Raw genomic sequence first — 16217 nt, 5'->3', positions numbered from 1 at the left:
TTCTCCTTCTCCTTCTCCTTCTCCTTCTCCTTCTCCTTCTCCTTCTCCTTCTCCTTCTCCTTCTCCTTCTCCTTCTCCTTCTCCTTCTCCTTCTCCTTCTCCTTCTTCTTTCCTCTTCCTCTTCTCCTTCTCCTTCTCCTCCTCCTCTTCCCCTTCCTCTCCTTCCCCTTCCCCTTCCCCTTCCTCTCCTTCTCCTTCTCCTTCTCCTTCTCCTTCTCCTTCTCCTTCTCCTTCTCCTCCTCCTGTTATATCTGCCATGTCAAGTTGTGAGGATGAGAAGCACTGCTCTATATTGTTAGAAATACAACTCTACCAAAGTAACATAATATATTGTGCCTGTTTTAAACCAGGGATCTTGAAACTTAGGAACTTTTAAGACTTGTAAGCTTCAACTTCCAGAATTCACCAGCCAGTACATGCTGACTAAGGGATTCAGGGAGTTGAAGCCCACAAGTCTTAAAGTTCCTAAGTTTGAAGAGATTCTTCTTTTAAAGTAATATCATTAAAAGAAAAAGCGAGCACCCTGGTGCTCCATTTAGTGTTGTTTCTACTGGCGTATTGTCCTCTGCTACTAATTCTTCACGGTGACTGTTTCAGTTTTGCCTGAGGATCAACGTGCAAAAAGGAATCTGCCTCTTTGGTGCCACTAACACCTTAAAGGATGGTTCACAGACCAACACCTGCTCTCCCCGCCAGAAGGACATCCAGAGTTCTTCTATTATGGTGGAGACATTTAAAGTTCTTCCTCTTGAGTTAGGCCTCCTCAGCATCAACCTCACACTTCACAGCGACTCGGGCAAGGAAATCCTCGTCAGGACATTAAGAGTGGTGGTAAGGCTGAGACCTTGGTCTTGGATAGAGGGGAGGATTTTCCACACATCTCCTTTAATTCTTTACTGGCCAAGTGTGACTGGACACGCAAGGAATTTGTCTCCAGTGCATAAGCTCTGGAATGGGAATTTCATAAATTGATTGAATGTAATAATAATGTTTAATCTGATCAGTTTTGTTTGTATTGGAATATATGGGCCCCAAATATATATATTAAGTGTTTTTCTATTGAGGCACCTAGTCTAGCCCAGCATCTGGGAGGGAGCATACTGCATCCCTTTAGCCTTTCAGCTCCAATCCAGGAGCCCTCAAGCAGTCGCAATATAAATTTATATATATGCCACAAAGAAGAGGGGCTCGACCTATTTTCCCAAGCACCTGAGGACAGGACAAGAAGCAATGGGTGGAAACTAATCAAGGAGGGTAGCAAATTAGAACTAAGGAGAAATTTCCTGACGGTGAGAACAATTAATCAGTGGAACAACTTGCCTCCAGAAGTTGTGAGTGCTCCAACACTGGAAGTTTTTAAGAAGATGTTGGACAAGCATTTGTCTGAAGCGGCATAGGTTTTATTGCAGGCTAATTAAGCTCACTGCTGGGAGTTTGATCCTGAACTGCTGAAGGTTGACTCAGCCTTCCGTCCTTCCGAGGTCGGCAAAATGATGACCCATATTGTTGACTCTGTAAACAGTTTAGAGAGGGCTGTAAAGTACTATGAAGTGGTATATAATTACTATTGCTATTGACTGGTTCTTTGGTTTTAGCCCGAAGGTATTGTAAGGGAGAGTTATGACGGTGCCACGCTGGATCCCCAAGGTGTTTATGGTATGTCAGTTCAGTTTATTGGAGGGAAAAAAAAGATAGACATTTCTCTCTCATTATTTTCTTTCTTTCATTGGTATCAGGGCCCTCAAGTCAAGAGGAAAGAACAGGTCTCAATCAATAATATTAGGAGTTGCAGTGGGCCTAGAGAAGATGGTAGAACTGTATTTGGTCAGAAATAACATTGTTATAAATTATCTATCTATCTATCTATCTATCTATCTATCTATCTATCTATCTATCTATCTATCTATCACCACACAGAGGAAACAAAGAGTACTGTCACCATGTGCTTTACTGCTCAACTGTTTTTACTGTAATAGGAAACAGGAAACTACTTAGAACAAAAGATCACCACTTTTAAATACTGCCATCTACTGGCTGAATACTACTGTAGTTGCATAGAAATACATTCCAACACACACCAAGCATACATTGTCCAAACAGCTGAATGTTTCCCCAACATTTCTTTATTCCCTTTTTGAAAAAGCCAGGTCCAACTTCAATAAATAAATCCTTTTATTGGGTATTCCTCGATTTGTCTTCCCAGTTTTGTAGGGTGCAGAAGAAAGTGTTTGTTTCCATGTAAATACATCAAGACATGTATCCCCTGTTTTAAAAACATTCCACCCAGTTGCAGGGAGCTGTCAGCCCTCTTATCAGAGGGGAAGAAAAAGTCAATTCCTGCTCCAAGGATTTCATTCTTTATAATTTAATATGGAAGATGTGATAGAGGGCGCGAGACATAACCCTCCCCATTGCATCCTCTATATCAGGGGTCGGCAATCTTAAACATTCAAAGAGCCACAAAGGTCCTTACCGGAAGCCCCCGTTCAATTCTGGAACTGACCAGAAGTCTGGTTCCCCCATCATAGTCTCCTCCTAGTGTAGCGTCCTTTTTCCTCTGATGACTGGAAGTCTGGTTTCTCGCCACCATAGAGTCTCTATCAATTGTGGAGCCGACCAGCAACAGGGAGCCGCAGCAGAGGGATGAAAGAGCCACATGCGGCTCCAGAGCTGCGGGTTGCTGATCCCTGCTCTATATTAAATTTTAAAGGGAATTTATATTTAAGGGAAAAGATGCATTTACATGCCAGGACTCCACGTGAATAGAAACGAATCAAGGCAGAATTGCTGCATTTTTATTAAGGGGCAAAAATAGTTGGGAGAACTTTGCGTAAAGGTGTTCACTCCCAGTTCACCCATTTCATCTGCCTTTTACCTCACGAAAGGGTGAAAGGAAGGAAGGTCCAGGATTACAGTCTTCTTATATTTTGGTAGCTTATTTATGCGACCTAGCTTGAAACGCATGATGTACTAACATGAAATTTCTGGCTTTTTTGTGGATTGTCACTGGCAGGCACAGTCGTGAGGCAGAAAGAATTTTCTTACACGGTACCACGCTACATCGTCCCCAAGACGCAACTCGTAAAGACGCTCAGTATAAAAGGTAAAATGGAAGGAGAGAAGGAATGCCTGCTGGTTTTCATTCGCTTGTTTTCTCCCCACTTCTCAATTTTGAATTGGATTACTGAATTTTTCAGCAGAAGTGTCATCCACCCCATGGAGGGAGGGATGATTGGGAGGAAGGGAGGGAGGAAGGATTGGGAGGAAGGAAATATTGGGAGGAAGGATTGGGAGGGAGGGAGAAAGGGAGAAATGAAGGAAGGAAGGATTGGGAGTGAGGGAAGGAGAAAGGAAGGATTGGGAGGGAGGGAGGGAGGGAGGGAGAAAGGAAGGAAGGAAGGAAGGAAGGAAGGAAGGAAGGAAGGAAGGAAGGAAGGAAAGAAGGAAGGGGAGGGAGGAAAGATTAGAAGGAGGAAGGGAGGGAGGAAGGAAGGAGAGGGAGGGAGGAAATATTGGGAGGAAGGAAGGAAAGATTGGGAGGGAGGGAGAAAGGCAGAAATGAAGGAAGGAAGGATTGGGAGGGAAGGAGGGAGGAAAGAAGGAAGGATTGAGGGAGGGAGAAAGGAAGGAAGGAAGGAAGGAAAGAAAAGAAAAGGGAGCCCAATGCAACTGGAGTGAAAGCCTTCAGCTACTTATTCAGCCAAACTGTTTTCCTACGAGGCTCCTTCACTCACTCTACATTTCCATCTGCAATTGGGGTGTGTAGCCTCAGCCACTGAAATGATCAATCCAGCAGTAACGCTGAAACTGTAAAAAATAAATAAATTGTGGTTTCTCTTCCCTCGCCTTTTCCTCTCTTTTCCTTTCCACGTCCCCTTCCTTGTTTCCTTGCTTGGTTTCCCACCTTCCCAGGCAACCTGTTGGGCGATGTGATCCAGGCTGCCGTGAAGCCCGAAGCGCTGAACTTACTCGCTCACCTTCCCCAAGGCAGTGCCGAAACAGAATTGATGAATATCATCCCGGTGTTTTATGTGTACGATTACCTGGAAAAGACCAAGTCTTGGAACATCTTTGGCTCGGATAGAACCAATGCCGAAATTACCCTGTTGAGGAAGATGAAGAGAGGTAAAGTAGCATCTTCGGAGCTGCCAGTGCTGTAGATAGAAATGTCCATGGGATGCCCAGAAACTTTCCATTCAAGGATGAACCTTTGCATTAAGGCATGTTTGCTTTTGATTGATAGACATCAGAATTCCACACTGATGTCCTCTCTCGAAATAATATAGCAATGTTAGTAAATATAGATGGGGAAAGTGTTTTAGAATAGAATAACAGAGTTGGAAGGGACCTTGGAGGTCTTCTAGTCCAACCCTCTGCTTAGGCAGGAAACCCTATGCCGCTTCAGACAAATGGTTGTCCAACCTCTTCTTAAAAGCTTCCAGTGTTGGAGCATTTACAACTTCTGGAGGCAACTTCTGTTCCACTGATGAATTGTTCTAACTGTCAGGAAATTTCTCCTTAGTTCTAAGTTGCTTCTCTCCTTGATGAGTTTCCACCCGTTGCTTCTTGTCCTACCCTCAGGTGCTTTGGAGAATAGCTTGACTCCCTCTTCTTTGGGGCAGCCCCTGAGATATTGGAAGGCTGCTATCCTGTCTCCCCTAATCCTTCTCTTCATTAAACTAGCCATGCCCAGTTCCTGCAACTGTTCTTCATATGGTTTAGCCTCCAGTCCCCTAATCATCTTTGTTGCTCTTCTCTGCACTCTTTCTAGAGTCTCCACATCTTTTTTTACATCGTGGCGACCAAAACTGGATGCAGGATTCCAAGTGTGGCCTTACCATGGCCTTATAAAGCGGTATTAACACTTCACGTGATCTTGATTCTATCCCTCTGTTTATGCAGCCTAGAACTGTGTTGGCTTTTTTGGCACCTGCTGCACACGGCTGGCTCCTATTTAAATGGTTGTCCACTAGGACTCCAAGATCCCTCTCACAGTCACCACTATTGAGCAAGGTCCCACATATACTGTACCTTACTTTTTTCACCATTGGTTTTTTTAATCAGGGCAACCTGGTCTACCCAATTATGGGACAGAGTATACTGCTTCGCTTAATCTTTCACCTGGTATAGCCAACAAACTGAGGAGAGCCCATGGCTTAGAGGTTAATACATCTACCTAATATACAAGTACCCCAGGTTCGAATCCCAGAAAGGGTATGGTTAGCTGATGGGAGCTAAATAGTTTGAAATAGATACTATTATCTATACTGCTCTCCCTTTATTTCTTTGCCACTAAAACATAAATTGAACACAAATATAGATGGGAAAGTTTATAACTACTGTACTGGTAGATTTGTTATGCAAGGGGGAAAAACGCATCAGATATTTGAGTTATTTTTTTCCCCCAGCATTCAACCAGAGTGAACGTTTTATCTTCAATGTTCATGTTAATAATAAATTTGGTATTTGTTGTTGTACACACTTTTCTTTTTCTCCACGTGTTGTTTGGTTGTTTTATTGGCAGTTCCTTTGACTTCTTCTTTCTATTTCGTATTTTAACTTTGGAGATAAATAAAACATTTATATTTTTAAAAAAAAGACTGTTAGAGTTGCCTGTAGTTGCCATATCCGGCTCCCCTCAAACTTGGAGATCATTTCTGCATCCTTTATAATGTCTCTATGAGCTATAAAGGGAAATCAACAAGCTCTTTGCCTTTTAAGATGTGAACGAACTCTTGAGAAGAAGTGCTTTTATTTGTTTTTGTTTTTGATTTCTCAGGAATCATCAGCGTCCTGTCTTTTCAAACACAAGATTTCTCATACAGCATGTGGAAGGATGGTGAAGCCAGCACTTGGTAAGTGAAATGTGTTTGGGAGCTAGATGTTTCCAAAATGATTCAGGGAGGATTGAGGGCGAAAACATATGAAGAACGGTTGCAGAACTGGGTATGTCTAGTTTAATGAAAAGAAGGACTAGGTGAGACAGGATAGCAGTGTTCCAATATCTTAGTGGTTGCCACAAAGAAGAGAGAGTCAAGCTATTCTCCAAAGCATATGAAGGCAGGACAAGAAGCAATGGGTGGAAGCTAATCAAGGAGAGAAGCAACCTAGAACTAAGGAGAAATTTCCTAACAGTGAGAACAATTAATCAGTAGAACAACTTGACTCCAGAAGTTGTGAATGCTCCAACACTGGAGGTTTTTAAGAACATGTTGGATAACCATTTGTCTGAAGTGGTGTAGGGTTGCCTGCCCTAGCAGGGGGTTGGGCTACAAGACCTCCAAGGTCCCTTCCAACTCTATTAATCTGTAAAGGATATTGAGACTCTAGAAAGAGTGCAGAGAAGAGCAACCAAGAGGATTAGGGGACTGGAGGCTAAAACATATGAAGAACGGTTGCAGGAACTGGGTATGTCTAGTTTGATGAAAAGAAGAATTAGGGGAGACAGGATAGCAGTCTTCCAATATCTCAGGGGCTGCCACAAAGAAGAGGGAGTCAAGCTATTCTCCAAAGCACCTGAAGGCAGGACAAGAAGCAATGGGTGGAAACTCATCAAGGAGAGAAGCAACCTAGAAGTAAGGAGAAAATTCCTGACAGCGAGGACAATTAACCAGTGGAACAACTTGCCTCCAGAAGTTGGGAATGTTCCATCACTGGAGGCTTTTAAGAAGATGTTGCATAACCACTTGTCTAAAATGTTATAGGATTTCCTGCTTGAGCAGGGTGTTGGATTAAAAGACCTCCAAAGTCCCTTCCAGCTCTGTTATTTTGTTACATGACGTCAAGAGAAAATTAGTGTCCTCCCTTCACCTGACATGATTTAGCCTGATGCCCTGGTCTGAACAGCAGGAATTATGACAGATTTGCAGGATTCAAACAAAAGCAATAAAACGGGGAAAACAGGCAGGAGATAAATACAATCCTGTTAAATCTGCCTTTATTTGTGTGTGCATATGTGTCTTATTTTTTTCTCCCCCTGTCTCCTGGTGCGGGATTGCTTTCAACCCCCTTTCTTTCCTGTTTGTTCTTGGATGTCTTGAAATCTTTTTCCAAATCTGAGGAAGGAACTCAATTTTATCTTTCGGTCTCGGCAGGATTACCGCGTTTATCCTAAAGGTTTTTGGACAAGTTCGGCGATATATGCCTGATCAATTTGGTACGGTCTGTAACTCTCTGACTTGGTTGATCGACATCTGTCAAATGCACGATGGATATTTCAGGGAAGTCGCAGATTACAAACCCATAGTCCTGAAGGTAAGGAAGTAGACCACGGTTCTAGCATCCAGCAGGTTCTGACAGGTTCTGGAGAACCGGTAGCGGAAATTTTGAGTAGTTCGGAGAACTGGCAAATACCACATCTGGTTGGCCCCAGAATGGGGTGGGAATGGGGATTTTGCAATATCCTTCCCTCAGGAGTGGGGAGGGAATGGGGATTTGGCACTATCCTTTCCCCAGGAGTGGGGAGGGAATGGGGATTTTGCAGTATCCTTCCCCTGGAGTGGGGAAGGAATGGAGATTTTGCAGTATCCTTCCCTTGGAATGGGTTGGGAATGGGGATTTTGCAATATCCTTCCCCCAGGAGTGGGGTGGGAATGGAGATTTTGCAGTATCCTTCCCCTGGAGTGGGGAGGGAATGGGGATTTTGCAGTATCCTTCCCCTGCCATGCCCACCAAGCCACACCCACCAAGCCTCACCACGTCCACCAAGCCACGCCCACAGAACCAGTAGTAAAAAAAATTGGATTTCACCACTGAAGTAAACTAAGAATTAAGCCCAATTAAGATTCATCTATTGGTCTATCGAGCTTCAATTTGAGGAAAGAAGAAAAGAGAAAAGAAAGAAGAGAAGACGTCTTAGGTCCCTGCCAACTCTGTTATTCTATTCTAGATGCTCAGAGAGCTGAGATCGAAAGCTCTTCCCTTATCCACAGGTTTTGTGAAAAATTGTTTGGAGAACTTTTTAGCGGTTTTGGGGTGGACGTTAGCTGAGTGAAGGCTTCAAGGATGGATGGATTACTTCAAAAGGATGGAGATCCTTCTCGGAGGAGTTTTGCCATGTCTGTTCTTTGAAGTGAAGATGGATACGGACTAATTTCTATAACTTGGTGTATGACGGGAACTAAGAATCAGGAGAACGATATTATTTTAACCCCAACCCTTAACTTATTTGCTGCTTTTCAAAGGGTACCTTCAGTGATCAGGAGAGAGAAAACCGTCTGTATCTCACAGCCTTCACCTTGATGGCCTTCTCAGCATATAAAAAACCATGTCCCTTCCAGGTAGGTGTGTCTGCTTTCCACTTATTAGTAACCTCACTGCTGTCATGGGGTCAAAAATCTCTGTACCCTTTTTGAGGGAACTTTATAACTCAGAGATTGTTAGGATGTAAGGCGTGCTCAACTCCGCTTGTGTTTGACTCTTGCCTTGAGAAGAACATGCTGACAGCTGTTAGACTATTGAATTCAGATTAAAGATGGGAACGTAGGAGAAGGAATGTCAAAAAGGGCAAAAGATTTATACCATCTGAGGAGAAACCAGGGTCTTCTCCCACGTAAAATTGGAAGTGTCTTGGCGATGTTTCGACGAAATCTCATTCGTCATCTTCAGGCTGGTGTTCTCGGCTTCATGCTTCGTGCTCCTGGAAGCACGAAGCTGAGAACACCAGCCTGAAGATGACGAATGAGACTTCGTCGAAACGTCGCCAAGACACTTCCAATTTTACGTGGGAGAAGACCCGAATAACCAAAGACCTACATACAAACACCCGCGAAAACCTGAGAAAATATATATATACATACATGAAATATATATATATATCATGTATATATATATATATATATATATATATATATATATATATATATATATATATATCACTGAACTAGGGCTGCATAAAAATCTTGGTTTACGTAGGAAGAACCTGGCTAAAGAGAAATACACCTAAAGGCCTACGAAAAGAAAAGAAAACAAATACTTTACAGAGAGGATACATGGGATGAAGGTGTGGCTAACTGATGAGGGCTTATAAGCCCGAAATAGATCTATCTTAGTCTCCTTAGTCTCCCAATGGGCAGCAGGGAGCTTGCTGGCTGCTCGAGAAAAAAAAGCCTAGAAACTAGTGGATTGGGATTTCACTGAACTAGGGCTGCATAAAAATCTTGGTTTACGTAGGAAGAATCTGGCTAAAGAGAAATACACATAAAGACCTACGAAAAGAAAAGAAAACATATATATATATATATATATATATATATATATATATATATATATATATATATATATACACACACACACACACACATACACACACACACACACACACACACACACATATATATAATCACTTATGGATAAGAGAATGTACATTTACAATATGTGTATAAGAAATAAAAATAAAAAAACGTTTTTTTTCAAAAAAAAAAAAAAGGAGAAGGAATGGCAGAACCTGGAAAGGGGGGGGGAGTTAAAGGAGGAATCAGCCTAGAATCCCTACATAGCCACAAGCAAATTAAGTCCAACGTCCTTTGAATTCTGTTGCCCCTTATCTAACTCCAAGCTGGTTCTTCTAACCCTTATTTGAGAAGATTCCTGTGCATAGTCTTTTTTTTTTTTTTGGTCTTTTAATGACCCCGTAAATCCTTTGCGGGGTGGAGGTTGGGCAACTGAATGGAGCTGACTGTTTACTGGCCAGATGCCCTTCCTGTCGCCAATGCGGAGTTTTGTTCAGCAGATATATTCTCATTGTGAGAATTCTCATTTCTCTCCCAGCGAGAGAAATATCTGCCTCTACCTAGGATCGAATTCACAGCCTCCTGATTGTGAGGCGAGAGCTCCACCTCTCTAGGCCACCGCACCACTATAGTCTTTTAGCAATGAAGCGGTTTAATTGAACCTTCAAGTCTGGACGTGATCTTGATGGGAGGAAACACGATGCTACTTCTTTTATTGAGGCTACTGTTTTATCCATCCGAGGGCCTGCTTTTCAAGATAACATGGGGAGCAGAATCATAGATGCCATTGCCCGAAGTGCTTTGGGAGAAAGGTGGCGGGACGTGACGAGCCACCAAAACAAAAATAACCGCTTTTGCCTGTTACTTTACAGAAATTTGCGGACGCTGAAAACAGGGCTGTGGATTATTTGCTGCAAAACATCGTGCACTCGCAAAACACCTTCGTCTTAGCCATCGTGATTTATGCTCTCACTCAAGCAAAGGTCAACCACCCTGACCTTCATTTGGCCTACCTTCGCTTGCAGAACGAAGCTCAAGTGAAAGGTAAAGTCCTCCTTACACCAAATCAAGTCTCCAGCTGATGATGGTCCACCTTGAGTGGTGCGGGCGGCCTAGAGGTGGCGCTCTCCCCTCACAATCAGGAGGCTGTGAGTTCGATCCTAGGGAGAGGCAGATATTTCTCTCTCTGGGCACGATGAAGAATATATCTGCTGAACAAAACTCCGCACTGGTGACAGGAAGGGCATCCGGCCAGTAAACACTCAGTTGTCCAGACTCTACCCTGCAAGGGATTATGGGGTCATTAAAAGAAGATGATGATGGTTCACCTTTATAAACACCAGCAGCCTTCCATCCTTTGGATCAGGCTGGCCTCTCCAACTACCCTGTTCTGTCCCCGTCTCACACACGCACACAAACAGTCAGCCAGGAGTTAATAAAACCAGCAGTCAGGAATTCCTTTGAGGTAACAGAATTGGCAGCAACCCGGTAGCTGCCTGCCAAAGACTTTACTCACAAAGGGAGGTTTTTCTCCTCCGTCTGATACACCAAAATAAGTCCACAAAGCCAAAGTATTGTCAAGTCCAGTCCATAATAAATCCAAGGAGGGCATATAACGAAGTTCCAGAAACGCAGTATGACTTGCTAGCTTTTCAGTTTTGTCCGTCACAAGGCCTGAATGGCCACCACACCCCCTTTTATCCCCTGTGGGGTGTGGTCCAGTGACTCAGCTTAATCTCTGGCATGCCTCTTTCTCTGCTGTGCACGCTTATCTTTCTGACGCTGTCGGGGATCCAGCCAAGACTCATCTCCGTCGCTGTCTAACTGCGGCTGCTCGGAAGTGCCTGGCTCCTGGCCTATCTCTTGGCCTTCGGAGGACACCTGAGGCATTGCCAGAGAGGAGGGTCCTGGAGAAGGTGGCCTTGCCAACTCCTCTCCTTCACTTTCGAAGTCTTCTCCCTCTGATAAGACGGGCTCGGGGGTCGGAGTCACAACATACCCTAAGAAGCAAGGAGAACATATTCTCATTGGTCCTTGACTAGACCCAGAGGTGAGAAGGTTCTCCCTTCCGCTTTGTGATGCTCTATCTCTGTTATTTCCCCATTTACAGGAACACCCCCAGCCTACCGTTTCTGGAAAGAGACCCCCGTCAAATTCGATGCCAGCATTCCCTCTGAGGGCAACGCCAAGATGGTTGAAACCACTGCCTACACCTTGCTGTCCGTTTTGCTGAAAGGAGATCACGACTATGCCAAGCCGGTCATGAAATGGTTGACTGAAGAGCAGAGATTTGGGGGTGGATTTTATTCAACCCAGGTATCCGCTCTCCTCTCCCATTTCTTCCAGGTCATCTGTAGGAATCTTGAGCATATGTTCCCTGCCAATCATCCACTTAATAATATGTTCTAATTTAGAACCGACGTTTGTGCTGTTTAGCATGGAATTGCTTGCCCGATATTGTGTTCATTTATTGGGGGGGCGGGGGTGTATGTCTCACTGATACTTAACTAATTGCTAAATCAAAAAAAATAATAATTAATTCAAAAGCACCAATAAGAAACTAAGAAAAATAAGTATGGACTAAGTCCATTGGCTCGAGATTAGGGAAAGTAAATGTGATTAAACGATGGAGAGAAGAAGGTGACAAACATGTAAAATAAAAAGCCTTGCAGTACAGTGGTCTAAAGCACCCTGTTATTAAGACCAGCTGCCTGCAATTACTGCAGGTTCGAATCTCGCCAGGCTCAAGGTTGACTCAGCCTTCCATCCTTTCTAAGGTAGGTGAAATGAGGACCCAGTTTGTGGGGGCAATAAGCTGACTTTGTATAAATATACAAAAGGATGAAGGCTATTGCTTAACGCATTGTAAGCTGCCCTGAGTCTCCGGAGAAGGGTGGCATATAAATCAAATTTAAAAAAATTCCCCCCAGTTAATACACAGTGTGGTTGCCTCCCTTCTAATGCTATCTTTTTGGGGTTTTTTGTTTTTTGTTTCTTCTTCTGCTCTCTTTCACTAATTTGACAGGATACAATTATCGCTTTGGAGTGCCTGACCGAATATTCCATCCTCATTAAACGGCTTGCTCTGGATATGAACGTCAAAGCGTCTTACAAGTTTCAGGGAGATTTTCAGACGTACCGGCTGACGAGTAGCAATTACATCGGCAGGCCTGTGGATGTGAGTTAATGAATTGGGGTGGGGATGGGTGGGAGGTCAAAGAGAGCAGATACTTGAAGTGGCTTTTGATCTCGTAATTGGCCCCTTGGCCAAGAAATATTATTGTGGGTTTCAAGCAAGAAAGGGACAGGTAGACAAGATTCTAATAAAGACAAATTGAATCCTTGGATTGTGGCTGGCAGGAACAATCAGGAAGTTCAGAAGGAGGCAGTTTCCCCAGTTAAAAAAAAAAAATCAACAATGGGCCCATTAGAGTTCATTTAATGACAGTTCAAAGTTATAACGGCACTGAAGAAAAGTAGAATTTCTCCCTTCTCATCCTTCTTTCTTTCCTTCTCCAAGTCAAGCTTTCATCCCCTTGCTTCACGCTTTAGCTTTCCTTTGCTGGAGAGAAATTTCACAGATGATGATCAACCAGAATTCTGAGTGGTGCGGTGTCCTAGAGGGGGAGCTCTCGCCTCGCAATCAGGAGGCTGTGAGTTCGATCCTAGGTAGAGGCAGATATTTCTCTCTCTGGGCAGGATGAGAATATATCTGCTGAACAAAACTCAGCAGTGGTGACAGGAAGGGCATCTGGCTAATAAACGCTCAGCTCCATTCAGTTGCCCAGACAACACCCTGCAAAGGATTGTGGGGTCACTAAAAGATGATGATGATGATGATGATGATGATGATGATGATGATGATAAACCAGGATTCTAATGAAACTAGATCTGTGCCTCAAGTAGCTGAAAATATCCAGGTCATGTTTATGCTAGCTTAACAAGAACTTTCTATATAGCAGCCATGGGGATTAATGTCAAATTTTATATTTTTTTGCCATTTCTTTGCAAATTCAGGCTTCGTTGAAGGAGGATATAGAAGTACGCACGGGGAGCAGTACTGGGACAGCCTTTGTGACTGTAAGTGAACAAAACACTTTCATTTACAAGTAGTCCTCGACTTACAACAGTTCGTTCAAATTTATGTATTGATTTAGCATATGGCTGACCGTTAAAAGTTACAACGGCACTGAAAACAGGGACTTATGACTGTTTTTCACACTTATGACCATTGCCGCATCCCGTGATCAAAATTCGGATGCTTGGCAACTGACTCATATTTATGACGGTAGCAGTGTGTTGGGGGTCACGTTGATCCCCTTTTGCGACCTTCCAACAAGCAAAGCCAATGGGGAAGCCAGATTCACTTAACAACCATGTAACTAGCTTAACAACTGTGCCGATTCACTTAACAAATGTGGCAAGAAAGGTCGTACGATGGGGCAAAGTTGACTTCCTTCAACTGTCTCGCCTAGCAACACAACTTTGGGGCTCAATTGTCGTACGTCAAGGACTACTTGAATTTACATTTGGGTGATCTAAAAAAGTGCTTCCTGCATCAAGAATGATATCCAGACCCCCAAATATCTATACAATCACACCAAACTGTGACATCTTAAATTATGATTTTATTGTACTTGTTTCTTAACTTATGTTCGCCGCCCTGAATCCTTTGGAAGAATGGCGGCATATAAATACATGTAATAAATAATAAATAATAAATAATCTTGTAAATCCAGCTTGACAGATGGAATGCGAGAGAACGAACCTTAAAAATGAGTAACGGAAACATGGAATTTATTTTACCAATGGATGGAAAAAAAGGAGTGGAGATTAAGAATGTAATTTGTATTGTTAAGTAAATTATGTCAGAGTGCGCACGGTGTGTCGATTTTTGAGACAACCCAGGAGCAAAATACAGTAAACAGAGGTTTGTCTTTAAAATAGTGGTTTATCCTCAAGGAATATATACATACACGTACTAGGCAAAGTCAGGCAATCAATCATCAACTATAGTACGGAAGCACTCACGGAGAGAGAGATAGGCCCCAACAAGGCCGCTCTTATAATACAGTCTCTTAAAGTGGTAAAGAATCAAATAACTTTGCTGACTCATTACTACCATTGCATCATCATTACAGCATTACAGCAGCTGATCCTGCTATTAAATCATCATTACTCTGACAAATTAAATACCCAGACAACACGATGTTTATTAAGCACTAAGAAATGTATTTAATAGAAAATCAATAAAGCAATGATAATGATAATCAGCATCAGCATCAGCATCAGCATCGACAATCTAAACTGTCAACTTTGCAACAACAAAGTTGAAACTGTTTCACATTTAATATGTGAATACAGCAAAATCGCACAAACTGATTACAAAGTTAGACACGACCGAGTTACTAAATTAGTCCACTGGTCATTATGTAAAAAATATGATTTATCTGTATCCAAAAAGTCATGGGAACATAAAGTGGAAAAAGTTATAGAAAATGAGAAGGTGAAGATCTGGTGGGACTTTCGAATACAGATGGATCGTCACTTGGAACACAACACGCCAGATATCACAGTTGTCGAAAACCGAAACGTACAATTTATTGACATCGCGGTACCAGGAGACACCAGAGTTGAAGAAAAAGAACTGGAAAAAATCATGAAATATCGCGACCTGGCCATCGAAACTACACGGCTATGGATGAAACATGTCACAGTGATACCCACTGTCATCGGGGCACTTGGTACCATGTCCAAGAATTTCACAAAACACTTCAAGATATTGCAACTTCCTGCAATAACACCAGCGGAACTGCAAAAAACTGCGCTACTTGGAACATCGTACATCTTAAGAAGATACTTGGTTGATACCTAGGATGCTGGCAGCAACCCGTATCAACCATTAGCACCAGTCAATGGTATTTGTGATGCATTTTTGAATGTTCAGTTGACTGAGTTTCATATTTAATGAATAAAGATAATAATAATAATAATAATAATAATAATAATAATAATAATAATAATAGTAATGGAGAACTGGGTGGGAAATGTATCCATTTGGCTACAAAACAATTATATCAGTGTCCTTTGAGTTTTGAACCCAGAACTTTTCTCGTTAAGTTGGCTAGAAAGGTACAGTAGTAGATGGAATACCAAGATCAATGATCTTCACAAATTTGAACCTTTGACTTACCTATTCTACAGATATTATAACAGTAACTAGAAGCTGGTTGGTGCGTTCAAAGCCTCCGAATTAATTTGGTTTATTTTCAATTTGGGCATTTACAGCTGAGGAGCGTGTATTATGTAAGCAGCATTTCTGAAGACACGTGTGACTTTCAGTTGAAGATTGATGTCAAGCTAGACGGTGAGGAATTCATTATTTAAAAAAAACATTAAACTGGAGAAAAGGTTACTCAGAGGACGTTAAAAAAGTTCTCTCAGTATCTTGGAAGGAATGGCCCAGTTATTTTCTCTCTCTCTCTCGTTTCCATGATGGATTATTTATGTCCATGACAAGAGAAAGGATTTTAACTAAGCATTAAAACTATTTATTACTAAGACAAAGTCCCACTTTTTTTCAAACAACTGGACATTCTTGGTTTTTCTTTGTTTGAAAACATTTCACTCCTCATCCAAGAAGCTTCTTCAGTTCTAGAACTGAAGCAGAACTGAAGAAGCTTCTTGGATAAGAAGCAAAACATTTTGAAAGGCGGGGGGGACCTAAGAAAGTCTAGTTGCCTTTTTTGGAGGCATCTTTGGGACAACCAGGATGGTTGAGAATCTCCATAGATACCCTGTTTCCCCGAAAATAAGACATCCCCTGATAATAGGCCCAATTGGGCTTTGGAGTGCATGCACTAAAATACTCCCCCACCCCCTGAAAATAAGCCCTCCCTGAAAACATTTAAACGCACGCGCAGCTGGTCCCGGCAATTTCCTCTGGTTAGGGTTAGGGAGACAGAGCTGGAAATCAGGTAAGATGGC

At 42.5% G+C, this 16217-nt stretch overlaps 1 protein-coding gene across 1 annotated transcript in view; it reads left to right on the top strand.

Moving 5' to 3' along the window:
- Positions 1-16217, top strand: part of C5 (complement C5) — a 53062-nt gene that overhangs the window by 20460 nt on the left and 16385 nt on the right. Inside the window, exons 21-32 of the mRNA XM_034416634.3 lie at positions 598-831; positions 1596-1656; positions 3014-3103; positions 3913-4125; positions 5780-5855; positions 7095-7254; positions 8184-8279; positions 10103-10274; positions 11341-11546; positions 12256-12408; positions 13248-13310; positions 15519-15597. Of these exons, the coding sequence (XP_034272525.2) occupies positions 598-831; positions 1596-1656; positions 3014-3103; positions 3913-4125; positions 5780-5855; positions 7095-7254; positions 8184-8279; positions 10103-10274; positions 11341-11546; positions 12256-12408; positions 13248-13310; positions 15519-15597 (1603 nt within the window). The remainder of the gene's footprint in view (positions 1-597; positions 832-1595; positions 1657-3013; positions 3104-3912; positions 4126-5779; positions 5856-7094; positions 7255-8183; positions 8280-10102; positions 10275-11340; positions 11547-12255; positions 12409-13247; positions 13311-15518; positions 15598-16217) is intronic.

Source organism: Pantherophis guttatus, chromosome 16 (assembly GCF_059756535.1).
Source record: "Pantherophis guttatus breed Tessera chromosome 16, ASM5975653v1, whole genome shotgun sequence".
Taxonomy (NCBI): Eukaryota; Metazoa; Chordata; class Lepidosauria; order Squamata; family Colubridae; genus Pantherophis; species Pantherophis guttatus.
The sequence above is the reverse complement of the archived record's forward strand: the minus strand, read 5'-3'. Positions and strand labels throughout refer to the sequence as shown.